This window comes from Pristis pectinata, chromosome 2 (assembly GCF_009764475.1).
Source record: "Pristis pectinata isolate sPriPec2 chromosome 2, sPriPec2.1.pri, whole genome shotgun sequence".
NCBI classification, from domain to species: Eukaryota; Metazoa; Chordata; class Chondrichthyes; order Rhinopristiformes; family Pristidae; genus Pristis; species Pristis pectinata.
The window spans coordinates 142632588-142657720 of record NC_067406.1 but is presented as its reverse complement, the minus strand read 5'-3'; the positions used below and the strand labels follow the sequence as shown (position 1 = coordinate 142657720).

The following is a 25133-nucleotide window of genomic DNA, read 5'->3' as shown; positions in this document are numbered from 1 at the left end:
GTACTTGGTATTTCTTCGCTGGGAAAAAGATTCTGACTCTCTACCTTATCTATGCCTCTCGTAATCTTATAAACTTCCATCAGGTCTCCCCTCAGCCTCTGACACTCCAGAGAAAACAACCCAAGTTTGTCCAACCTCTCCTTATAGCTCATGCCCTCTAATCCAGGCAGCATCCTGGTGAACCTCTTCTGCACCCTCTCCAAAGCCTCCACGTCCTTCCTGTAATGGGGCAACCAGAACAAACTTGGAATTGAAGATTAAGTAGCGGTTAAAACTGATCCAGTCCCTGAGATCAGGAAAGCTGATTCCAGTCCTGTAGGAATGCAGTTAACTCTTCACTGCTGGACAAGGGAGACTGCAGATGCTGTGATCTAGAACACAACGCTGGAAGAACCTCGCCGGTCAAGCAGCATCTGTGGAGGCAAAATGTTTCAGGTCAAGACCCTGCATCAGGACGGAGAGAGAAGGGGAAAGATTGTCAGTGTATCGCAGCACGAAGGGAGAGAGGCTGGTGAGTGACAGGTGGAATTATACGGGGAGGGGACGATGGGCAGATGGAGCCAGGTGGTGGGGAGGGGGGCGGACGAACAACGGAAAACCAGATGGACAGGTGAGTGTGTGCGGGAAGAGAGCACCGGGAGTGTGGATCACCTGAAACTGGAAAACTCAATGTTCATACCATTTTCTTCAGCCTTGTTTCACCCCTCCCACGGATGGGTTTTTTGAAGAGGTGACCAAGGCGACTGACGAAGGCAGGGCGGTAGACATCGTCTACATGGACTTCAGAAAGGCTTTGACCAAGTCCCACATGGTCAGCCGGTCTGGAAGGTGAGATCACACGGGATCCAGGGTGAGCTGGCCAATTGGATCCAAACTTGGCTTGGTGGTAGGAGGCACGGGGTGGTAGTGGAGGGTTCTTTTTCCAATCAGACGACTGTGACCAGTGGTGTGCCGCAGGGATCGGTGCTGGGTCCTCTGTTGTTTGACAGATATATTAATGATTTGGATGAGAATGTAGATGGCGTGGATAGTAAATCTGCGATGACACCAAAATGGCGGGCAATTGGAATTACCATCGATAGGTATGATGGTTGGCCTGGACATGATGGGCCGAAGGGCCTGCTTCTATGCTGTACCACTCTATGACTCCAATGGCAGGCGGCCTGGGAGTTCACGAACCAGCTTGAAAACCTGTTGCACTGCACTGCTCTGTGTTATTTAATGCAAGACGCAGGCTACATTAAAAACACCAGTGACCAGTGTCTGCAGCTCACTGAGTTTATCTATCAGGCAGTGTGCATACAGACTGTTTGTTTGTCACTTACCATATCTCTGTGCTAACCCACAACACTCCTACCTCCCTCAGAGCCACCACAGCTCTGTATGCCTCCATTACATCTCTCCCAGGAGAACCGGGCCAGCTGTCAGTGTGGTTTGCTGCAGTTTCTAGAAATGAGTGGTGTAGAACATCTGTGACCTAACTTCAGATCAGGACATTAGAGGTATGGTTTGCAAAGCTATTGAAACGATTTGCTCACATGACAAATATTGAAGCGCGCAGTATGAATGAGAGAGAGAGAGAGAGAAAGTGCTTGCTGTCAGTGCTTCACTTTCCCAGACAGGGAGCAGGGCCGAGAGTCTACCACTAACCCCCGCCACACTCCACATCATGGCACTGCCTCCTAGCAAACGGAGCCGGGAAGACTCCCACAACAACGTCCTCAGGAGGGTCTCTGTCGAGGGGAATATAGGTGAGTGATGGAGCAGCTGTGAATCTCCTGACAGTGCAGAGTGCACGGGTGTCTTGGAGCAGAGGGAGAGCCTCTCAGCACTCTGCAGCCTGATCTTTCCTCACACACCTCCTCTTGTCCCACCAAACATCTCTTACAGCCTTGATTCCACCCTTTGTCCTGGTCCACTCCCTCTTCCACTAATATCTGTGGCCCTTCTGATGCCCTCTGTCACTTTGACCATTTCCAGTTTCCTGGTCCCAACCATTTCAACTTTACAATCCTTTGTCACCTCCCTCCCTCACCAGGAGGGTCTGAGGGCCCTCTGCTTCTTCCAACCAGTTCCTGTCCACCAACTCTCTCGTTCACCTTGCTGAACTTATCCTCACGTTGAATAACTTCTCCAACTCACTTTCTCCAGGTCAAGCGTGTAGCCATGGGAACTGGTATGGGCCCAAGTTGTGCCTGTCATTTTGTAGGATATATGGACGGTTGTTTCAGTTACTCAGGACCACTCCTTCCGCTCTTGTTCCAGTACATTGAAACAGCAATAGTGCTGCTTCCTGCACTCATGCAGAACTTGAACATTTCCTTGCTTTGGCTGCCAATTTCTTCCCTACGGTCACCACATGGTCCATCTCTGACCCCTTCCCTTCCCTTTCTGGATCTCTCCATCTCCGTCTCAGTGGTTGCCTTTGTGACTAATATCCATGACAAGCCCACAGACTGCCACAGCTATCTCCTCCCACCCTAACTCCTGTCCATTCCCCCAGTTCCTCTGGCTCCTGTATATTTGCTCCAACAATGAGACTTCCCACACAGGCCTCAGAGATAACTTCTTCCTTCCTGATCCGTGGCTTCCCCTCTACCATAGAGCCCTGAACCACTTCCCATCGATTCCCCACACCTCCGTTCCTACCCCTTCTCCTCCCAGCCAGAGCAAGGACCTGGGTCCCCAGGTCCTCACACTCGGACCCACCAGGTATCACATTTATTGGATTATCCGTTGCTATTTCCACATCTTTCAGCAAGATTTCATCACCAGGCACATCCTCTCCTCCCCTCCCCTACCCTTTCAATATCCTGAAAGAACCTTTCCCTTTGTGACTGCCTGTAATTGCTCTGCTCAGGACCACAAGAAACTGCAGAGAGTTGTGGACACAGCTCAGCACATCACGGAAACTAGCCTCCCCTCCATGGTCTACACTTCCCATTGCCTCGGTAAAGTAGCCAGCATAATCAAAGACCCCACCCACCCTGGGCATTGTCTCTTCTACCCCCTCCCATCGGGCAGAAGATACAAAAGCCTGAAAGCACATACCACCAGGCTCAAGGACGGCTTCTATCCCGCTGTTATAAGACTATTGAACGGTCCCTTAGTATGATAAGATGGACTCCTGACCTCACAATCTACCTCATTATGATCTTATTGTCTGCCTGCACTGCCTCTGTAGCTGTGACACTTTACTCTGCATTCTGTTATTGTTTTACCCTGTACTACCTCAACACACTGTGTAATGAACTGATCAGTACGATCGGTATGCAAGACAAAATTTTCACTGTACCTCGGTACAAGTGACAATAATAAACTAATCTGCCACCAACCACTCCCCTTCTCGCAGGACTTTCTCTGCAACTGCAGGAGATGCAATGCCTGTCCTTCCCTACCCCCAACCCAAAACATCGGCCATCCCTCTGCCTCCACAGATGCTGCCCGACTCGCTGAGTTCCTCCAGCAGCTTGTTTTTGCACCTGTCCTTTCACCCCTTCCCTTGCCTCCATCCAGGGACCCAAACAGCCCTTCCAGGTGAGGCAATCCCACTCCCACTTCTTCCAATCTCGCCTACTGCATTCTGTGCCCCAAATGTGGTCTCCTCCACGCTGGAGAAACCAAACACAGGTTGGGTGACTGCTTTATGGAGCACCGATGTTCTGTCCCCAGGGCCAACCGTGAACCAGTTGCCTGTCACTTTAATCGTCCATCCCATCCCTGCTCTGATCTCCCTGTGTGTGGACTCCTGCACTGTCCCAACAAGGCCCAATGTAGGTTTGGAGACCAGCACCTCATCACCCAGACACAACGCAGCCTTCTGGACTCAATATCAACTTCAACAATGTCAGAAGTGGCCAGTTCTGCTGTAGGTCATTGATTACCTCAGGTTTCTTGTCTCCACAGACATTGCCTGATCTGTTGGGCATTCCCAGAACCTTCTGGTTTCAGATTTTGGCACTAGCTCTGCCCTGCATTTCACAGCTTTAACATCCTCTTGTCTGTGTTCTCTCACTCCCTCCCTCTCTCTCTCTCTCTCTCCATGTCTCTCGCAGTATCTCTGTCTGTCTCTACCCCCTCTCTCTCTTTCTGCCTCTTGCTCTCTCCCTTTCTCTCTGTCTCTATCCCTGTCTCTCTCTCTCTCTCCCACTCTCTCTCTCTCTCTCTCTCTCACTCGTTCTGAATGCCCTTGTTGACCTACTAACCAGGCTGTGCTGTAAACATTGGAACCATCTAGGCAAATCTGTTCTTACCCCGTTGGAGACATTCCCTTTGTCCTGTCCCTCCCTCCTGCATCCTCTCTGCAACTTAAACTAATTTCTCACTTTCTCTGTTCTGCAACCAAGTTTCAGAGCAGTCAAAGGTCAAAAGTCAAAGGGTCCTCAACCAAGTTTCTCTCTCCACAGATGTAGCCTGACATTGTGAGTCTGTCCAACATTTCCTGTTTTTATTTCAGATTATCAACATCTGCAGTATTTTGACTTTCATTCCCAGTTTTTATGTCTCAGGAAGAGCTTTAGGTTTTACTTATCCCATGGAGCCCTCCCCACCTCCTGGCCTTCCCCACGGGGTGGGAGAATGATCCTTCCTATCCCTGCAGCCTTCCAAGAGCTCTACATGACTTGCACTGCAGAGACCCCTTCACCTCTGACCCCTGTGTAATTGACTTTCATCCTTGACCCCTGTGTAATTGACTTTCACCCTTGACCTGTGGGCTCATTGACCTTCATCCTTGACCCCAGGCGCTTTGCCCACCAATGGTCCCTGGGTTTGTTGACCTTCACCCTTGACCCCTGGGCTCATTGACCTTCACCCATGGACTCTGGGATTGTTGCTCTACACCAATCCCGGTTCAGCAACACCTTCATTTTGACCCCAGCCCAATCCTCAGTTCCCTTCATGTTCTTGTCCCTTCTTTGGAGACCACTCTGCCCCTCACCTGCTACCTCCTTCACCAAGACTGTGGCTCGCCCTCTGCCTTCACTTTCCCAACTGAATCCTCTGATTCCGCCAGTGTCCAAACTTCTGTTGAACTGGCTTTGAACATCCTCAACATGGAACCTGCAAAAACCTTGCCCTGGATTCCAGGGACCGAGCAAAGATCAAGGCTTTGGGGAGACCTTGGTGCTTACATCCACGTACCCAAGGGTGGATGGACACCGGTCCTGGAGTCAGTGCACCTGGGATTTTACCAGCCCTGTAACCAGCAGAGACTGAGTCAGGCTGTAGAAGAAGGGGAGGTGATCCTACTGAGACATCCAGGATTCAGGGGGAGATTGACGGGATAAATCCCAGGAGGCTGTCCCCCATTGACTGGAGAATCTAGCATCAGGGACCACAATCACAGGATATGGAGGTGGCCATTAGCACTGTGGCAGGAAGAAATTACTTTACAGTGAGGGACATGAAATCTAAGGGTGTCCTTCCTCAGTGGGCACTGGGTGTTCAGTCACTGAGTATAACATTCTTACCGGAGCACCAGTGACCTGCTGCCATTTCACTCGTGGACAGACTGCTCAGCTCCCGGTCTCCATCTCGGACCGTGGACATCAGTCTAATCCAAAGCTAGAATCTGAGAGATGGTTTATCTTCCTCTCTCTTGATCACACTGTAGATCTTCATTTCACCCACAACAGCAATTGCATAAATGCTCACGCACCGTCAGGTTGTGAACCACATCTGGTTCATTGTCCATTATTAAATAGAATATTGCTTGGCCCTTTTTTTTGGCTCTGGGAGGTTCCTGTGCCTTGTCATTTCTAAAATAAGTGTCATTTCTAAAATATTAAACTCTCTGGCACAGTAGAGCCACTGCCTCACTGTGCCAGAGACCCGGGTTCAATCCTGACCTCAGGTGCTGTCTGTGTGGAGTTTGCACATTCTCCCTGTGACCGTGTGGGTTTCTCCCGGGTGCTCTGGTCTCCTCCCACATCCCAAAGACGTGCAAGTCGGTGGGTTAATTGGCTGCTGTAAATTGCCTCTAGTGTGTAGGTGAGGGGTAGAATCTGGGGGGAGATTATGGGAGTGTGGGGAGAATAAAATGGGTTAGGGTAGGATTGGCGTAAATGGGTGCTCGATGGTCGGCACGGATTCAATGGGCCGAAGAGCCCACTGTACTTCTCTATAATCCTCCCTCTAGAAAGAGGCCATTCAACCCATCATGCCCTTACTGGTGCTTTGGAAGAGCGATCCAAATGATCCCACCCCCCAATGTCTGCATGTGTTCTCCCTTCCAAGAGAACAGGTCTCATCCATTCTGCCCCTCGAACCTTTCCCATCATTCAGTTACATTTACCTCGGAACTGCTTGTTTAGTTGAAGAATTGTTACATCAAAGGTGATACAGGAGCCTGAAGACCCACACTCAATGATTCAGGAACAGCTTCTTCCCCTCCGCCATCAGATTCCTGAATGGTCCATGAACGCATGAACACTACCTCATTATTCCTCTTTTGTTCTATTTACTTATTTCTGTAGTTTGTAGTCATTTTATGTCTTGCACCGTACTGCTGCTGCAAAACAACACACTTCACATCCTCTGTCAGTGGTAATAAACCTGCTTCTGATTCTGATGTTACAGCTGCTGGAAAATCAACGTTGGTTCAGATACTGGGAGAAGTGAGCCAGGACTGGGATGTGGTGCTCGAGCCCATCGCTCGTTGGTGCAGCGTTGCACAAACTGACAAAGAGGAATCCGAGGTATCATAGACTTCACAATTGCCTCTTCTATTGACGTTGGTCAACTTGAGCAGAGACGCGGAGAGGTTTCTTCAGCGGTGGGGGTAGCGCTTCTTTGGAAGGGCTCGTCCTTGAGACAGGAATTCACTTGTTGGGTATTTTCAAGCCTGAAATTGTTAGATTCCTGGGTGCAGTGGGTGGGACAATCTGAGAATTGTGTGGGGGAAGTGGAGCTGAGATAGACTGGCCAAGATGACAGGCTTGAGGAGCTGAATGGCCTTCTCTTGATTTGTGACGCAGAAGGGAGCCATTCTGTTGCCCAGCCTAACCCTGCCTTCCCAGACTGGGTCTGGAGCCCTGCAGGTCACTGATCTTCAAGTACACATCCAGATACTGTTTAAATGTGGCCGAGGTTTCTGCATCTCTCACCTTCTCAGGTGGAGAGTTCCAGACCCACAGCCTCATTCATTTCAGGCTAGGACTTTTATTCATTGGAGTGTTGGAGACTGAGGGGTGATCTTATAGAGGTGTATAAAATCATGAGGGGCATAGACAGGGTGAATGCGCACAGTCTGTTTCCCAGGGTTGGGGAATCAAGAACTAGAGGGTGCAGGTTTAAGGTGAGGGGAGAGATTTAACAGGAACCTGAGGGACAATGTCTTCACTCAGAGGGTGGTCTGTATATGGAATAAGCTGCCAGAGGAAGTGGTTGAGGCAGGTAAATGAACAACTTTGAAAAGGCACTTGGACAGGTATGTGGTTTAGAGGGATATGGGCCAAACGCAGGCAACTGGGACTAGTTTAGATTGGCGTCTTGGTGGGCAAGGACCGGTTGGGCAGAAGGGCCTGTTTCCGTGCTGTATGACTCTATGAATCTGTGACTCTGAGGAAAAACTTTCATCTCCCTCCAACCCTCCACCAATGTGTTACACGAGATTTTCTCCGACTGCTTTGGTCAGCTAGGGGCTGATGGATCCGCCAGCTGGGGGTGGGGTTGAAGTTATAAGGAGAGGTTGATAGCCCCCTCGCTGGAGCATTCTTTGCAGCAGGGGTGGTGAAGGGGCTGGTCCAATCAAACTCTGCAAGATACTTGAAGCATTTGATGGGCTCAAGATGCAAAATGACTCCATCTGGTGGAGGTGTCCAGAACAGAGGGCAGGGCCTTAAAGGTGTGACGGCCGACCTTTGATCCAACTCAGCCGTTACTGGGCTGGAGGGTTTTCAGTAGGAAAGGGAACTCCCGGGAAGGGGAAATGGGAAGTGAAAGGGAAAGAGAAAAGGGAGGGTATTGAACGGAAGATGTCGCCCTCTGAAATGTAAAGTGATTCAAAGCAGAAGAGAATGCAGCCTGAGGTAACACACACAAAGTGCTGGAGGAACTCAGCAGGTCAGGCAGCATCTATGGAGGGAAATGAACAGTCGACGTCTCGGGTCGAGACCCTTCATCAGGACCGGAAAGGAAGAGGGCAGAAGCCGGAATAAGAAGGTCATGGGAGGGGGAGGACCACACGCAGGCAGGGGATGGGTGAGTCCAGGTGCAGCCTGCTGTTTACTGCATTTGTTGTCAAATATTCCCAGAAGCTTGCAAAATTCCTTGGGACCTGGCGCTCGTTGGCAAGACCAGCATTTATTGCCAATCCCTAATTTCCTATGGTGAGCTGCCTTCTTGTAGTCCTTCTGGTGAAGTTCCAGAACTTAGACCCAGTAATTCGAAGGAATGGTGATGCATTTTGAAGCCAGGATGGATGAGCTGGTGTCCCCTGTAACTGCTACCCCTGTCCTTTCTGCCGGTAGAGGTGGAGGCACAAGAGACTGCAGGTGCTGGAATCTGGAGTTAAAAATAAAATGCAGGAGAAATGCAGCAGGTCAGTCGAGCCGAAACGTCGACTGTCCATTTCCTTCCACAGATGCTGCCTGACCTGCTGAGTTCCTCCAGCGGTTTGTTTTATGCTGGCAGTAAAAGTTGTGGATTTGAGCTGATGCAGTTGAGCTCTATCTCCTTCTGTTGGTATCGTTCCGTACTAGGGAAGGAACAAAGGAATCTACATTTATATAGTGCCTTTCACAACCATTGGACATTTTACTGAGAATGAATTACATTGCCAAGTGCAGTCACTGTGCACTGTTGGAAAGGCAATGGAAAAACTCTTACAGAATGAGCTCCCGCAGTCAGGAGTGGACAACGAGAAGATTATCTATGTTGAGAACAACAAACCATCTGCTGGAGGAACTCAGCGGGTCGAGCAGCATCTGTGGGAGGAAAGGAATTGTCGACATTTCAGATCGGAGCCCTGCATCAGGACTGAGTGGAGAGGCGAGGTGGCCCGTATAGAGAGGAGAACCGGGGTGGTGAGAAAGGAGTCTGAGGCGACTGGTGGACTGAAGAAGGGTGTGAGATGGCTCTGACCCGAAACATCGACAGTTCCTTCCCCCCCCCACAGATGCTGCCTGATCCGCTGAGTTCCTCCAGCAGATGGTTTGTTGCTCCAGATTCCAATGTCTGCAGTCTCCTGTGTCTCCAGAGGTGTACGGTGACGGGCAGGGTGTGCTATAAAGGGGAGGGGAGCAGGGGTGGAGTTGGGAGCCAACGGCAGGTGGTGATAGATGGAGACAGACAGAGAGAGAGAGAAAAGTGAAAAAGAACAGATAGAGCAGGGTGGGGCAGGGGAGGGTGAAGGTTGGAGACGGCCGCTGGAGGGAGAGAAGCAGGAACACAGAGGTGAGTAAAGGAGGTGAGAGTGGGATCCGTCAGGGGAGGGGAGCATGGCAGATGGAACCAGATTGGGATGGGGTGGGGGGGAACCTGTGTGTGAAGTGGGTGGATGGAACCAGGAGGGGGACGGAGATGGGTGAAAGGGGGCTGGGGGGGGGGGGGCGTGGTGTAGGCACATCCCGTCTATGTTGTGATGTTGGTTAAACATTGGTCAGGACTGTCGCATGATGTCCCCATTACATCTCGGAGAGGGGCAGAATATGTTACCCTAGGATCCCATCTCTTGATCGAGTCACCTCCACCCACCCACCCCCGTGTGGAGATTGAGGAGGTGCCTGACTGATTCTGGAGCTCGACTGCTTTGAAGAATGTTGTCTGTACCTACGTGCCCGTGATGCTGCTGCAAGCAAGTTTGTCAATGTACCTGTACCTCAGGGTACTTGTGCCTGTGACAATAAACTCGACTTGACAAAGTTTTTGATATCTTTTGCTTTTTGCTGCTGTTTACTCAAACTGTCCTCGGTGTGTTGAAGGAGCTGACAACGTCTCAGAAGAGCGGAGGCAACCTCCTGCAGATGATGTACGACAAGCCAGAACGCTGGTCCTACACCTTCCAGAACTATGCCTGCCTGAGCAGGGCCCGCTCCCAGCTCAGGTGTGTCAGTGACAAGCTGCAGGACTCGGCTCACCCCGTTCAGTTCTTCGAGCGATCTCTCTACAGTGACAGGTACTGTCCACGTGGCCTGCAGACACTGTTGGGATTCACCTGTAACCCCAGACTGGGGAAGTTAATGCAAAGTGGATCAGTGCTCAGTACCTCACCTGTCAGTCAGAACTTTGAAGTTCACACTGTGGGAGGGGCAGTACTGAGGGAGGGTCACACTGTGGCAGAGGCAGTACTGAGGGAGGGTCACACTGTGGGAGGGGCAGTACTGAGGGAGGGTCACACTGTGGCAGAGGCAGTACTGAGGGAGGGTCACACTGTGGGAGGGGCAGTACTGAGGGAGGGTCACACTGTGGGAGGGGCAGTACTGAGGGAGTGTCACATTGTGGGATGGGAGGTACTGAGGGAGGGTCATACTGTGGGAGGGGCAGTACTGAGGGAGGGTCACACTGTGGGAGAGGCAGTACTGAGGGAGGGTCACACTGTAGGAGAGGCAGTACTGAGGGAGGGTCACACTGTGGGAGGGGCAGTACTGAGGGAGGGTCACACTGTGGGAGAGGCAGTACTGAGGGAGGGTCACACTGTGGGAGGGGCAGTACTGAGGGAGGGTCACACTGTGGGAGAGGCAGTACTGAGGGAGGGTCACACTGTGGGAGGGGCAGTACTGAGGGAGGGTCACACTGTCAATGTCATTTCTACCCCTCCCTTTTCTCTTCCACTTACTTCAGTTCTGACTTTTACCTGCCCTGATAGGGGGTGATTGACCTCTCTCCACAGATGCTGCCTGACCTGCTGAGTGTTTCTTGCATTTTCTGTTTTTACTTCAGATTTCCAGCATCTGCAGTTTTTTGCTATTCAACCACTGCTTAGTAATATAGTTCCTGAGCCTTCAGCTAACTCTCCCCTGGAAGCTGATCGGTGAGATGGACTTCTCTCACACAAGAGGTGCGACTTCGAGTCACCGTTCCCTGAAGATCTGCTGAACTCCCATGTAACTACTTTTTTTACGGCAGGTACGTCTTTGCAACTAACCTGTATGAATCCCACTGCATCAACGAGACGGAGTGGATCATTTACCAGGACTGGCACGGCTGGATACACAACCGGTCTGGAAACCGGATCAAACTCGATGGCATCATCTACCTTCGAGCGACGCCAGAGGTGAGTCTGTTGTCTGCTCCTTCATGGTCCTTCTACAGATAAGCCATCAGCTAAACCATCAGCTGAATCGAACCTCAGATGGTTCACTGACGCCCCTCAGGAGAAGGAAATCCTGCCGACTCCGGCTGGGATCACACTTGGTTAGGATTCTCGGTGCAGTAAAACTCCAATACTCCGGTACACTGGAGACTTTCCTGGTGTCAGGCAGGCAGATTTTCTGGACTATTGGATGTCATTTCTACTTGTACCCCACCACACTTTATTCTTAGACGTTACACAGGCCCCAGTAGGTGAGGAAGAGACCACGGCCAACATCACCCGGTGAGCCAGATAATGAACCATCAGATTTCCCACCATCAGACTGCAGATTATCGGAGTTTTACTGGACTGACAGACAGCTGGCTTATCACACCTGTCACAAACCAACCCCCAGACCCTGGAGTGTCATGGTTGGATGATCCTGTAGTGTCTTAACATGTGCATCAGGACTCAGCGATTAATATATAAGATTTCTTTATTAGTCACATGTACATCGAAACACACAGTGAAATGCATCTTTTGCGTAAAGTGTTCTGGGGGCAGCCCGCAAGTGTCGCCACGCTTCTGGTGCCAGCATAGCATGCCCACAACTTCCTAACCCGTACGTCTTTGCAATGTGGGAGGAAACCGGAGCACCCAGAGGAAACCCACGCAGACACAGGGAGAACGTACAAACAAAGAGCAGCCGGAATTGAACCCGGGTCGCTGGTGCTGTAATAGCGCTATGCTAACCGCTACACTACCGTGCCTGCATCTTATCAAAGGAGTGCTGGTTTATTTACAAAGGCTGAAAGCTCTCGAACTGTGTGGAATCTTCCAGTTCCTGGGAAAGACTGGTCTGGCTATTCACATCCATGACAGTGGATGTATATCACATGACCACCATCCAATCACAAAGTAGGTTCAGATGTGAAAATGCACCATGTCACCTCCGGCAGCGTCACCTCCTGGGAGAGGCACAACACAAGGACCTGGACTGGGGTCTTAATGAAAAGACAGATCCACGGGCTGATAAGTGACGTAACATTTGTGCCCAGAGGGTAGAGCTTCAGCCTCACAGCTCCAGTTACCTGATTCAACCCTGACTTCTGGTGCTGTCTGCGTGGAGTTTGCACGTTCTCCCTGTGATTGCATTGGCTTCCCCTGGGTGCTCCGGTTTCCTCCCACATCCCAACAACGTGTGGGTCGGTGGCTGCTGTAAATTGCCCCCAGTGTGTGGTTGAGGGGTAGAATCTGGGGGAGTTGATGAGAGTGTGGGAACATAGGATTAGTATAAATGGGAGGTTGGTGCCCAGTGTGAGCTCGATTGGCTGAAGGGCCTGTTCCTGTGCTTCCAACAGTGGCAGGCAATGACCATCTCCAACAAAAATTGCTTACCCAGACACACAATACCACTAGCACCGCTGAGTCCCCTCCATCTGCATCCTGGAGGGTCACCACTGACCAGAAACTCAACTGGAGCTGGACATTAACCCTGTGGTGAGTGACTCACCTCCCGACACCCCAAGGCCTTTCCACCATCGACGAGGCACATGTCAGGAGTGTGGTAGAGCGCTCTCCACTGGCCGGGCTGGGGGCAGCCCCAACGACCCTGAAAAGCTCAGCTATCCAGGACAAAGCAGCTGCTCGATCAGCTCCCCATCCACCACCCCCACACACCACCTCCCTCCCTCCACCACCGGTACACAGGGGCTGCAGTGTGCACTGTCTACAAAACACATTTACTCACCCAGGACACTCCAGCAGCACCTTGCGAAACACACAAGCTCCAGTACAAAGAAGGGCAACAGATGCAGGGGAACACCACCACGTGCAGGTTCCCCTCCAGGTTGTTTGGCAATATATTGTCACTGGGTCTAAATGTGGGAACTCCCTCCCCAACAGCACTGTGGGAGCACCGTCACCAGAGGGACTGTAGCAATTCAAGAAAGTGGCTCACCACCACCTTCTCGAGGTCAATGAGATAGATGACAAATTCTGGTCTCGCCGGCAGCACCCAGATTCTGAAAATGAATTTTAACAAAAGCATTGCTGTTGACAGTATAGCACTCCTTCGGTACGTACAGGTTTGGTGGTTGTAGAGTCAGTCATGGAGTCATACCACAGGGAAACAGGCCCTTCGGCCCAACTGGTCCATGCTGACCAAGATGCCCATCCAAGCCAGTCCCATTTGCCCACGTTTGGCCCATATCCCTCGAAACCTTTCCTGTCCATGTACCTGTCCAAGTATCTTTTAAATGTTGTCATTGTACCTGTTTCAACCACTTCCTCTGGCAGCTCGTTCCACGTACTGATCATCCCCGGGTGAAAAAGTTGTGCCTCAGGTTCTTATTAAATCTTCCCCCTCTCACCTTAAATCCATGCCCTCTAGTTCTTGATTCCTCAACTCTGGGAAAAAACTGTGTGCATTCACCCTGTCTGTGCCCCTCATATTTTATACACCTCTATAGGATCACCCCTCATTCTCCTACGCTCCAATGAAAACAGTGCCAAGCTGCTAAACCTCCCTCCATTACTCAGTCCCTCGAGTCCCGGCAACATCCTCGTAAATCTCCTCTGTGCTCTTCCCAGCTTAATGGCATCTTTCCTATAACAGGGTGACCAAAACTGAACACAATATTCCAAATGCGGCCTCAGCAACGTGTTGGAAGTGATGCTTGACCATCAGTACTGAGTCAGAGAGGGACTGCTGCTGAGCTGGCTGGTGTAGCAGTGTGCTGAGGGCACTGAGTGTAACGTGAGTTGGGGAAGCATTGGGCAGTCTGCTCCTTTACAAACACAGGGAGCCTGGGAACAGAGTTTGGGATGAAAACCATTAGCTGGGTGGGCCTCTGTAAGTGAGGATACTGCCTCTCTCCCTACCCAGGTCTGCATGAAGAGGCTCAATGTGAGGGGACGGCAGGAGGAGCAGACAATTCCCATGGAGTATCTGGAGAAGCTTCACACCAAGCATGAGGACTGGCTGCAGCACCGGACGATGCAGTGAGTACACATGAGATCTTACTCCCAGTACCTGAATTTGTGGAGAGAGTTGATGAGAACGTGGGAACATAGAGTTGGTGCAAATGACGTGAACTCAACCTACCCTGCCTGGCTGGGGAGTGAGGTGGGTGGGCTGCAACTGATGGACAGGGAGGCCAGACAGTCCAATCAGCCCCAGCTCCCCTGCCTTATCCCAATTCTTTCCTCTGCAATTTTTGTCCAACTCCAATGTGGAAGTTGCCGTTGAACCTCCTTCCACCTCACGTCCCTACTGCAGCTTCGCTCAAAAAGTCAGATTCTGCTCTTGCTCCCCCTGGTCTTTTTTCCATTGCCCCCCAAAGCCAGCCCTCTTATCGCCTGCCCTCCTGCACAGCTCAGTGGTGAAGGAGAAGTGCAGGAGCCCTCTCCATCTTTATGGGTGAAGGGTGTGCATTGACGTAGCATCTTAGCTGATCATCAGAGCAACCCAAAACATTTTGTCACAATGGATAACGTTGAAGTTCAGTCAATGTACCCAGCAAAATGTGGAACGGGCTGCCAGTGGGTGAGGCAGGTACAATAACAACTTTTAGAAGACATTTGGACCGGTACATGGATCGAAAGGTTATGGGCCAAACGCTGGCAAATGGGACTAGCTTGGATGGGGCACCTTGGTCAGCATGGACCAGTTGGGCCAAAGGGCCTGTGTCCGTGCTGTATGACTCTATGACTCTAAAAGCTAACAAGCAAACAAGTGATGAACCAGGTAACCTGTTCTGGGTTAGGGGTGAAAATTGGCCAATACACCTGGCAGATTCCAAGGGACATCATCACTGCTGCAGGGTCTCAGCACAGAAGGTTAACCACCTCCCTGCCTCCACAGATGCTGCCTGACCCCCTGAGTTCCTCCAGCAGATTGTTTTCCTTGCTCTATCATTTACTGTAATATTTCCTGATGCCCTGAGGTTGTAAAAGGCACTATGTAAATGCAAGTCTTTGTTTATTGTTAGTGTAATTAACCTTTTTTAAACTCCAATCCACACATTCTGCATCCCAACAGGATTCAGTACTGGTCAACAGACCTTTGAGGAACAGGCTGCAGTGTGTTACTGTGATTCAGGCACGGAGTGGTCAGGTGTAACATCACAATTCGGGCTGAGTCCAAGTCTCTCCTCTGGATTTTGTCGTTCTCGTCTTTTGTTTTCGGATCCTGCCATGGTGTCGCCTGCTCTGTGACATCTTTCAGCCTCACAACCCTCCGACCTCTCTGCGCGCATCCTGTTCTGGCCTCTCGACCATTTCCAAATGTATCTGCTTCACATCTGTGCTGTGACTCCAGCTGCCTTGATCCTAAACTCTGTGTTTCCTCCCTCAAACTCTCTGCCTCTCTTTCTCCCTGATACCATCTCTTTGTTGTAAGGCTTCACTTGTGTTTGACCTAGGAGTGCAAGTGCATAGTTCATTGAAAGTGGTGTCACAGACAGGGTGGTGAAGAAGGCGTTCAGCACGCTGGCCTTCATCAGTCAGGGCACTGAGTATGGGAGTTGGGACATGATGCTGCAGTTGTATAAGTCATTGTTGAGGCTGCACTTGGAGCACTGTGCACAGTTTTGGTCACCCTGTTAGAGGAAAGATGTAGTTAAGCTGGAAAGAGCACAGAGAAGATTTATGAGGATGTTGCCAGGACTCGAGGGCCTGAGTTATAGGGAGAGATTGGCCAGGCTGGGTTTTTATTCCTTGGAACGTAGGAGAATGAGGGGGTGACCTTATAGGAGTGTTTTAAATTATGAGAGGCATAGATAAGGTGGACGGTAACAGTCTTTCCCCCAGGGTAGGGGAGTCCCAAACTAGGGGGCATAGGTTTAGGGTGAGAGGGGAAAGATTTAAAAGGGACCTGAGGGGCAATGTTTCCACACAGAGGGTGGTGAGTGTAGGGAACGAGCTGCCAGAGGAAGTGGGTGAGGCAGGTACAATAGAATCATTTAAGAAGCACTTGGATAGGTACATGGAGGGGCGGGGCTTGGAGGGATGTGGGCCGAACACAGGAAATTGGGACTAGCTGGATGGGCACTGTGGTCGGCATGGACTGGTTGGGCTGAAGGGCCTGTATCCGTGCTGTGTTGCTCTATGACTCTTAACAATCTCACAAAGTTCCTTGGGATATGTTCCTTACTTAAAGGTGTTAAGTAAATACAAGTTATTATTCTGATGAAATGTCATTGACCTGAAACGTTAGCTCTCGTCTTCACAGACACTGCCTGACCTGCTGAGTGTTTCCAGCATTCGATTTTTATCTCAGTTTTCCAGCACCTGCAGTTTTTTTTTTGCTATTTGAGTGCAGGTTATTATTGTCCACATTCAGAGTGAGCTGTAGTCTACTGCATTTCAGGGCCATCAATTGGGACAGTCCAAGATTCCCCTCACACATCGAAGGATTTGTACTGACATATTGCCGGAGCTCTGTCCCAACTTACATGCAGCAAGCTCTTGGACTGAAATATAAAAATGACCAGATAATGAGTGTTAATGATATTAGTTGGGCTTTAAACATTGGGTAGGACCCTTGGGGAACTCCCTTGCTCTTCCATGAGACAGTGGGGTGGGATCTTTACATTCACCTCGGGGAACTGGTGGGAAGTTGCTCCAAGGGTACAGTGATCCCTAGAGCAATAAATAACGTACTGGAGGAACTCAGTGGATTGAGCAGAATCTGTGGGAGGAAAGAAACTGTCGACGTTTCAGGTCGAAACCCTGAATCCTCCAGGGTTGAAATGCCCTCCTTTTTTGGGGACCGTGGCTTCCCTTCCGCTGTGGTTTATGGAACCCGATCTCGCACCTCTTCTGTTTCTCGTTCTTCTGCTACACCACTGAATGGTGCTCCCTGTCTGCATGATGGTTTCACCTCTCTGTGGAGGGAAGTCGTTTCTATCTGTAAGAAATGCAGGTAGTGAAGTATTCTGCGTTGCCTGAGAATTGCTGATGTTTTCCTTAAACACAACTAATGTTACTTTTCACCATAAATCAACCATTAGGGATACTGATGGTGTTGTGTCATCTATCAGCGTCTTTGGTTCCGAGTGAAGATTTCAAAATTATTATTGATTGTTCTGCCACACTCAATAATTTGATTCACTGCAGTTCAAAGGCTTCTAAGTTTTCTAGCTGCAACCACAGAACCACAGAATGATGCAGAACAGGAGGCCATCCAGCCCATTGTGCCTAGGCTAGATCTCTAAATGAGCTTTCCAATCAGCCCCACTCCCCATAGACTCTCCATCCCTTCCCCACAGGCCGGCAAGTAGTTTCTCTAATTATTTCCCCTGTTGAAAGTTCCTGTTAAATCTGGCTTCACCATATTTTCAGGCACACCCTAATAACTCACTGCATTGGAATTTTGTTTCATGATTTTGTCAGTGACCTCACATTGGTTGCATATTGCCTCCTGACCAACTTAGCACTAGAAAGTGCCCCCATTAATAGTTCAAGTTCAAGTTATCCTTTATTGTGATTCACCCATATGCTGTAAAGCATATGGAGGAATGAAATGTCATTTCCCCCAGACTCACACAACAGAGGACATACATAGAACAAAGAACAGACAATAAACACAAACCGAAAAATTGTGCAAACACAAATAGTGCAAAGAATGGTATATACAGGATACAAAATTAGTGCAGGGTTAGTGCAAAACCAAACTGGACAAAGAAAATGCAGAACTCAGTGTATTGCACTAAGTGTATAACATGTTCAGCAGCGGCCAAAGTTCTGATACGCCGTTGTGCAAAGCAGGACTTTTGACGCGGCATTTGTCTGAGACTGCCCCCAGGGTATTCAGGAGCCTGACAGCCTGGGTGAAGAAACTGTTGTACAGTCTAGTAGTTCTGGCCCGGATGCTCTGGTACCGCTTGTCAGACGGCAGTGGGACAAATAGATCGTGGGAGGGATGAGAGGGGTCGTCTGTGATTGACGTCCTTTCTAAGTCTGAACCCCACTGCAAAGTCTCGCCCTAACCTCCCCTGGTTTGACAGGCGTACCTTCTACAGTCTCTCTGCAGGGTCTGATATCTCATCCCAGTAAATCAGTCTGCAGGGCATTTGATTTCTGTATGAAAGCATGGAGCTCAGAACTGAACTCAATCGAATGAGGCCGAACCCGTGTTTTGTCAGTTTACCTTTACCTGTTTGCTTCTGTGTCGTTCAAATAGCCAGCCTGTTTGCACAATGGCTTCAACTGTTGAAAGACGTCGCTTGTGGAAATACTTTTAAAATTCACAACATTTTGGTCTATTTGAACCTCATGGAGCAAGAATCTGTCATTAAATGAAGTAACACACACTAACTGTATTGCAATCAGTTGAATAAATACTAGTCAAAGATACAGGGGCCCCAGAAAGAGCAAGAGGGATAAGTATTGTCCCAGAACTCAGGGACAGGGATAAATGTTGGTCCAGGACACAGGTAGGGGAAGAAGGGCCTCAGCTGGAATTGTGTCTAATCAAGGCAGTGAAGCACCTTTGAAGAGTTGGCATGTGGAAAGCAGAACGTCCATTCTGAGCCCTGCAGACTCCCACCACCAGCAATCTGTTTTGCCCAGGTTAGTTGAGGGATAGGTCTTGTCCCAGGGTAGAGGGAATCTTGCCGGAGGATATTTTGCAACAGCCCAAGGAAGGAGGAAATTGTTACAAATGCACGGGGTACAGGTGAGGCCACACCGGCATGGTTTTGGTCCCCTTGTTTAAGAACAGATATACCAGCACTGGAGACAGTCTGAATGAGATTCACCAGGTCAATGCCTGGGCTGTCCAATCATCGCCAGCTACAGACATTGAAGCTGCATTCTATGGGGTTTCGTTGAATGAGGGATGACCCAGTTGAAGCATTTTAGATCTTTAGGGAGCATGAAGCAGATACAGGTTCAATGCTTCCTGGCAATGGGAATTGGATGAGTACTCAACAGGGAAAGAGGGGGAATGTAGGGACATCGGGAGAAGGAGGGAGAGCCAACTCGTCAGCTCCTTGAAGGAGCTGCTTTGACTTCATGGGCCCAATGGCTCCCATCTTGCACTGTCCAATTCAAGGAGGTCAATGAAACGGGTTCAACCATCGTTCCTTCCCACGTTAACCAGCTGAGCAACAACACGGGCCTCAGAGACAGTCATCAGTCATTAATTCCTACACTTGAAGGGTGGTGGAAAGGAATTTTAGGGATAATCACCTGTGTGGCACAAAATCCCGCCCTGGTCATCAGAGCTCTCAAAGGATAGATTGGACTTGAAGAGGGAGCTGCAGAGATTATCCAGAATGGTACTGGGGTTAAAGGCTGGAACAAAGGGGAAGGCAGCACAGAATGGGCTTGTGTTTCCTTGAGTAGGGATTAAGAGGTGATCTGATGGAGGCCCTTTAGGTGATTTTATAGGCTGGAGGGAGAGAAACCATTTCCTCCGGTGCCGGTAGTCCCGAACGGCAGAACCACAAAGCCAGGGCCAGCCATTCCGGAGTTAGATCAGGAAGCTTGTTCCCATACAAAGGTCAGTGGGAATCTGGAACTCTCTCCACCAAGAGCCTGCTGGGGCCGGGGGGACACAGGAAAAGGAGAGCAGAGTCAGCCACTCGGCCCCTCAAACCTGGCCCACCATTCAATATGATCGTGGCTTATTCAACTCCTCTTCTGTGCCAGTTCCCCAAGACCTTTGACCGTTCAAAATGTACCTACCTCCTCTTTAAGCACCCCAGCTGATCCAGCCTCCATAACCCTCTGGAGCAGAGAAGCAGAGATTAACCACCCTCCATGAGAAGTTCCTACATGCCTCAGTTTTCAGTGACTGGCCCCTCACCTTATAACTGTGTCCCCTCATTTGAGACTCTCCCACTGGTGGAAACATCTCGACATCTACCCTGTCTTGCTCCCTGAAAATCTAATGTGTTTCATCTAGCTCATCCCTCATTCTAATCTCCATGGAATACAGATTCATGTTCTGATTGGACAGCCCAGACATTAGCCTGATGAATCGCAACAGGACTGTCTCCAGTGCTGGTGTATCCTTTCTTAAAGATGGGGACCAAAACTATGCTGGTGTGGCCTCACCTGTACCCAGCGCAATTGTAACAAAACTTCCCTATTTCTAAACCCCATCCCCCTTACAATAAAGAACAATGTGCCGGTTACCTTCCAAACTACTTGCTGCAGGGAGAGGGAGAGAATTAAAATGTCAAAACTGTGCTGATTATTTTGCTTTAAGGAAGGATATTAAGTGTAATGGAGCCAACTGGGGCATGTCTTTCTCTGCATTCATTGTAGCATCAATTCAACACATTCTCTTACCACGTGCCAACACCACTCATGTTTCCTCTTTAAACAGTGGGAACCAATTATTCTGAATTAAGCTACAGAGCAGCCAAGATCCAGTTGAATGTCAGAATAAGCACAAAAGGGCTGAATGGCCTCCTCCTGCTCCCACACAAAACTGGGGAGAGGATTGAATCAATTAGGACAGAGGTATGAGACTGGAGCAGAAGGCTTTACTCAGCAATTTCCGATTAAATTAGAAAGTACTCACTGCAGGTCCTCCCCAACTTACAAACACCCAACTTAGGTACAACCTGTACACCTGAGCGAGCGTTCGGGAGGCCGGCAGGATGGATTCGCCAGCTGTTGCAGGGCTGCAGGTATCTACGTGCAGGAACTTGGTCTGCGACCGCATTTCTGACTTGTGACTTTTTCCCAGGCCGACAATGGCTAACACGAGGGGGCATAATCTTAAGGTGATTGGAGGAAGGTATAAGGGGGATGTCAGGGGTAAGTTTTTTACACAGAGAGTGGTGGGTGCGTGGAACGCACTGCCGGCAGAGGTTGTGGGGGCAGATACATTAGGGACATTTAAGAGACTCTTAGGTAGACACATGAATGATAGAAAAATATGAAGGAAGGGTTAACATTTGGGAGGGAAAGGTTATATAGATCTCAGAGCAGGATAAAATGTCAGCACAACATTGTGGGCTGAAGGGCCTGTACTGTGCTGTAATGTTCTATGTTCTATGAACTGCCTGGGTTACAAAGAGTTCACAGGAACAGAACTCTGCTGGAACATGGGGACGACCTGTAAGTCCACACAATGCCTTTACTCAATGTCAGTGCTGGCAATCTTTCACGTAAGTGTCTGATTTGTGAAAGTCCTATCGGATGTAAATTTCTTTAATGATATTAGCTACTTAGGAAGGGACACTATTGGTTTGTTTGACTTTTGGTTTAATGGGTTGTTCTAATTACAGCTTGCATTTTGATTATCTGAATGAAATTCCGGTTTTGACGTTGGATGCCAATGAGGATTTCAAGCAGAATGAAGCCATCTGTCAAAAGATGATTGAGAAGGTACAGGAATATTGATAAACGTAAAATTCACTAATGTAGCTAACCTGTTATAAATAAAAGGTTTTGTAAGTTTTGTGCAATATCATTGACGGAATTGAGGTAGAAGTGAGAGTTTGGCCATGGCTTTGCAGAGTGAAGCACTCTCTCTGTTCTTGTTTACACGAAAGAATGAACGTGCATTTTGATAGCACCTTTCAGACATTCCAGCCATATACCACAGCTGTGGTATATATGATAGAGGGAGTGTGGTAGCCAATCTGTGCACAGCAAGCTCCCACAAACAACAGGGAGAAAGAGAACGTAAGATAAAAGTAGGAGTAGACCATTTGGCCCTCAAGCCTGTTTCACTGTGCTAGTCTGATCCAATATTGGCCGCAACACCACTCTCCCCTCTCTCCCCATACCTCAGACTCTTTCCAAGTTCAAATGCCATTCTCCATCTTAAGGTATTCAATGACTCAGACACCACAGCTCTCTGGATCAGAGAAATCCACAGTTATGGTCCTCACCTCTATCTTAATAGGGCGGCCCCTTATTCTGAAGGTATACCCTCCAGTACCGGCTACCCACACTAGAGGAACATCCTCTCAGCACCCACCCTCTCAATCCCCCTCAGATTCTTGTACATTTTAATAAGGTCATCTAAAATTCTTCCATATTGCGTTGAGTACAGGCAACTTTCAAACTTTACGTTCTGCATCCCAGGAATCAACCCAATGAACACAGCCTCTACTGCAGGCACATCCATCCCTAAGCTGAAATAAAAACAGGAAATGCTGGGAACACTCAGCAGGTCAGGCTGCGTCTGTGGAGAGAGAGACGGTTAATGTTTCAGATTGAGGACCCTTCATCAGTTCTGACTTCTTATTTCAGATTTCCAGCATCCGCAGTTCTTTGATCTTCCTTAAAGTGTATAAAGTTCTCCCAGTGTGGTCTCACCAGCTCCCTCTACAGCTGCACCAAAGTATATACCCCACGGACAATCCACCTCAGTCATGTTAGTTAAGGGACAGAGCTCTTAAACTAATTCTATTTCAAAATACTCTGCATCCCCAAATACCTGTCCTTTTCAACAGAAGCCCTTGCCCTTGTCCCCATCTCAGTGAATTCAGTGACATAATGTTGAGCTAGGCACAAAATGCTGGAGGAACTCAGCGGGTCGGGCAGCGTCCACAGAGGGAAATGGACAGTTGACGTTTCGGGTCTCGATCCTTCATCGGGACTGAAAGAAAGAGGGGAGAGAGCCGGTATTAAGCGTGGGGGGAAGGGGTGGAGCAAGAGCTGTCAGGTGACAGGTGGATGCAGGTGAGGGGGGGTGATAGGGAGGTGAGGGAGGGGGGAGAGTGGGAATGATGTCAGATTCCATCATCTTTCGCCCTTTGTCACTTCCACCTCTCACCTCCCAGATTCCGACATCATTCCTGCTCTTCCCCCCTCCCTCATTTGCCCATCACCCCCCTCACCTGGATCCACCCATCACCTCCCTCACCTGGATCCACCCATCACCTCCCTCACCTGGATCCACCCATCACCCCCCTCACCTGGATCCACCCATCACCTCCCTCACCTGGATCCACCCATCACCCGCCAGCTCTTGCTCCACCTCCGCCCCTCACTTTATACCGGCTATCTCCCCTCAGGTCCTGGCCCGAAACATCGACTGTCCATTCCCCTCCACAGATGCTGCCTGACCCGCTGAGTTCCTCCAGCAGATCGTGTGTTACTCCAGATTCCAGCGTCCGCAGTCTCTCGTGTCTCCATAATGTTGAGGGTTTTGTCTTCCACCTTCAGCTCTGTGCTCATTTCTTTGGCCGGGAATGATCAGCCCAGAGTGTAGACCCTTCCTCCTGTCTTCAGAGTTCCCAAACAGCTGCACCCTGCCTCTAACCTCTTACCCCCTCTGGATCCATTCATTCCTTACTGCCGAACCAACTGTGTCAATGTTCCCACCGCCCATGTTAACTGTCACCTACCCTCCCTAAACGTAGCACTCTGCCCAAGGGAAAAAGGTGAAGCATTAACCCCGCTTCTCTCTCCACCGATGCTGCCTGACCTGCTGAGTGTTTCCAGCATTTTCTATTCTTATTTCAGAGTGGTTGTGGGTCAGAAACTCCCAGGAGTTTGTGGGAATAATTCATTTCTTCAAGTAGTGCAAACCTGATCCAATGAAACACCATGCGCAATCACTCTCCGACCCTCTGGGTGTAAGCATTAAAAATTTCACTGTTTCTCTTCTTCAGATCAAGGACTTTCTACACTTGTTGTAAGGAGCGGAATCCCCTGGAGCAAGGAACTGGGAATCAACAGTTAAACGAGAGGGAAGAGGTGGAGCTGCTGACATTTTGTCCTTCTGATTCCCGTGTGTCTGTCTGTTATCGTGCAAGCTTCAGTTAACAACTGAACTACATCTAGATATTGTAAAATAACAATTCTTTTTGTTAAGTATTTTAATGAGAAACAAAAAAAGAATAAATATTGTCTTGTATCAAAGTCTGGTCTCACTGTGGATTGAGGAAGTGATTCTTTGCATGATTTACAACTAAAGGACTATGTAAAATCACAAATTTTGGCAAATTGCAGATTCAGGAACATTTGTCCTCTACTGGAAGTGTCTGGGCTCTGGTCTTCAGCACTCCCCACTTCACACCCTGACTCTACCCCTCCCACACACCAGCACTCTCTCCATACACCGACTCCCTGTCTCTCTCCCTTTTGATCTGTCCCACACTGACTGACTCTCTCTGTCATACACTCTCTCACTCTCCATCACACACTGACTCTCTCTCTCTGTCACACACACTCTCTGTCACACTCTCTCTGTCACACTCTCCCTCTCACATACTGACTCTCTCTCTCCGCCACACTCTCTCCCTCACATTGACTCTCTCTCTCTGTCACACACACTCTCTGTCACACTCTCTCTGTCACACTCTCCCTCTCACATACTGACTCTCTCTCTCCGCCACACTCTCTCCCTTACACTGACTCTCTCTCTCTGTCACACACACTCTCTGTCACACTCTCTCTGTCACACTCTCCCTCTCACATACTGACTCTCTCTCTCCGCCACACTCTCTCCCTCACACTGACTCTCTCTCTCTGTCACACACACTCTCTGTCACACTCTCTCTGTCACACTCTCCCTCTCACATACTGACTCTCTCTCTCCGCCACACTCTCTCCCTCACACTGACTCTCTCTCTCTGTCACACACACTCTCTGTCACACTCTCTCTGTCACACTCTCCCTCTCACATACTGACTCTCTCTCTCCACCACACTCTCTCCCTCACACTGACTCTCTCTCTCTGTCACACACACTCTCTGTCACACTCTCTCTGTCACACTCTCCCTCTCACATACTGACTCTCTCTCTCCGCCACACTCTCTCCCTCACACTGACTCTCTCTCTCTGTCACACACACTCTCTGTCACACTCTCTCTGTCACACTCTCCCTCTCACATACTGACTCTCTCTCTCCGCCACACTCTCTCCCTCACACTGACTCTCTCTCTCTGTCACACACACTCTCTGTCACACTCTCTCTGTC

At 49.6% G+C, this 25133-nt stretch overlaps 1 protein-coding gene across 1 annotated transcript; it reads left to right on the top strand.

Moving 5' to 3' along the window:
• Positions 1-1669: 1669 nt before the first annotated feature.
• On the top strand, positions 1670-23850 carry LOC127584374 (deoxycytidine kinase-like). Its single transcript, XM_052041146.1, has 7 exons — positions 1670-1751; positions 6580-6698; positions 9924-10117; positions 11068-11215; positions 14121-14236; positions 21484-21583; positions 23824-23850. The coding sequence occupies exons 1-7, from the start codon at positions 1670-1672 to the stop codon at positions 23848-23850; spliced, it is 786 nt and encodes a 261-aa protein (XP_051897106.1).
• The last annotated feature ends 1283 nt before the right edge of the window (positions 23851-25133 follow it).

Coding starts and splice junctions, on each gene's coding strand:
- LOC127584374 (XM_052041146.1), top strand. CDS start 1,670: ATGGCACTGCCTCCTAGCAAACGGAGCCGGGAAGACTCCCACAACAAC. Junction 10,118..11,067: donor CGATCTCTCTACAGTGACAG/GTACTGTCCACG, acceptor TTTTTACGGCAG/GTACGTCTTTGCAACTAACC. Junction 14,237..21,483: donor CTGCAGCACCGGACGATGCA/GTGAGTACACAT, acceptor TTCTAATTACAG/CTTGCATTTTGATTATCTGA.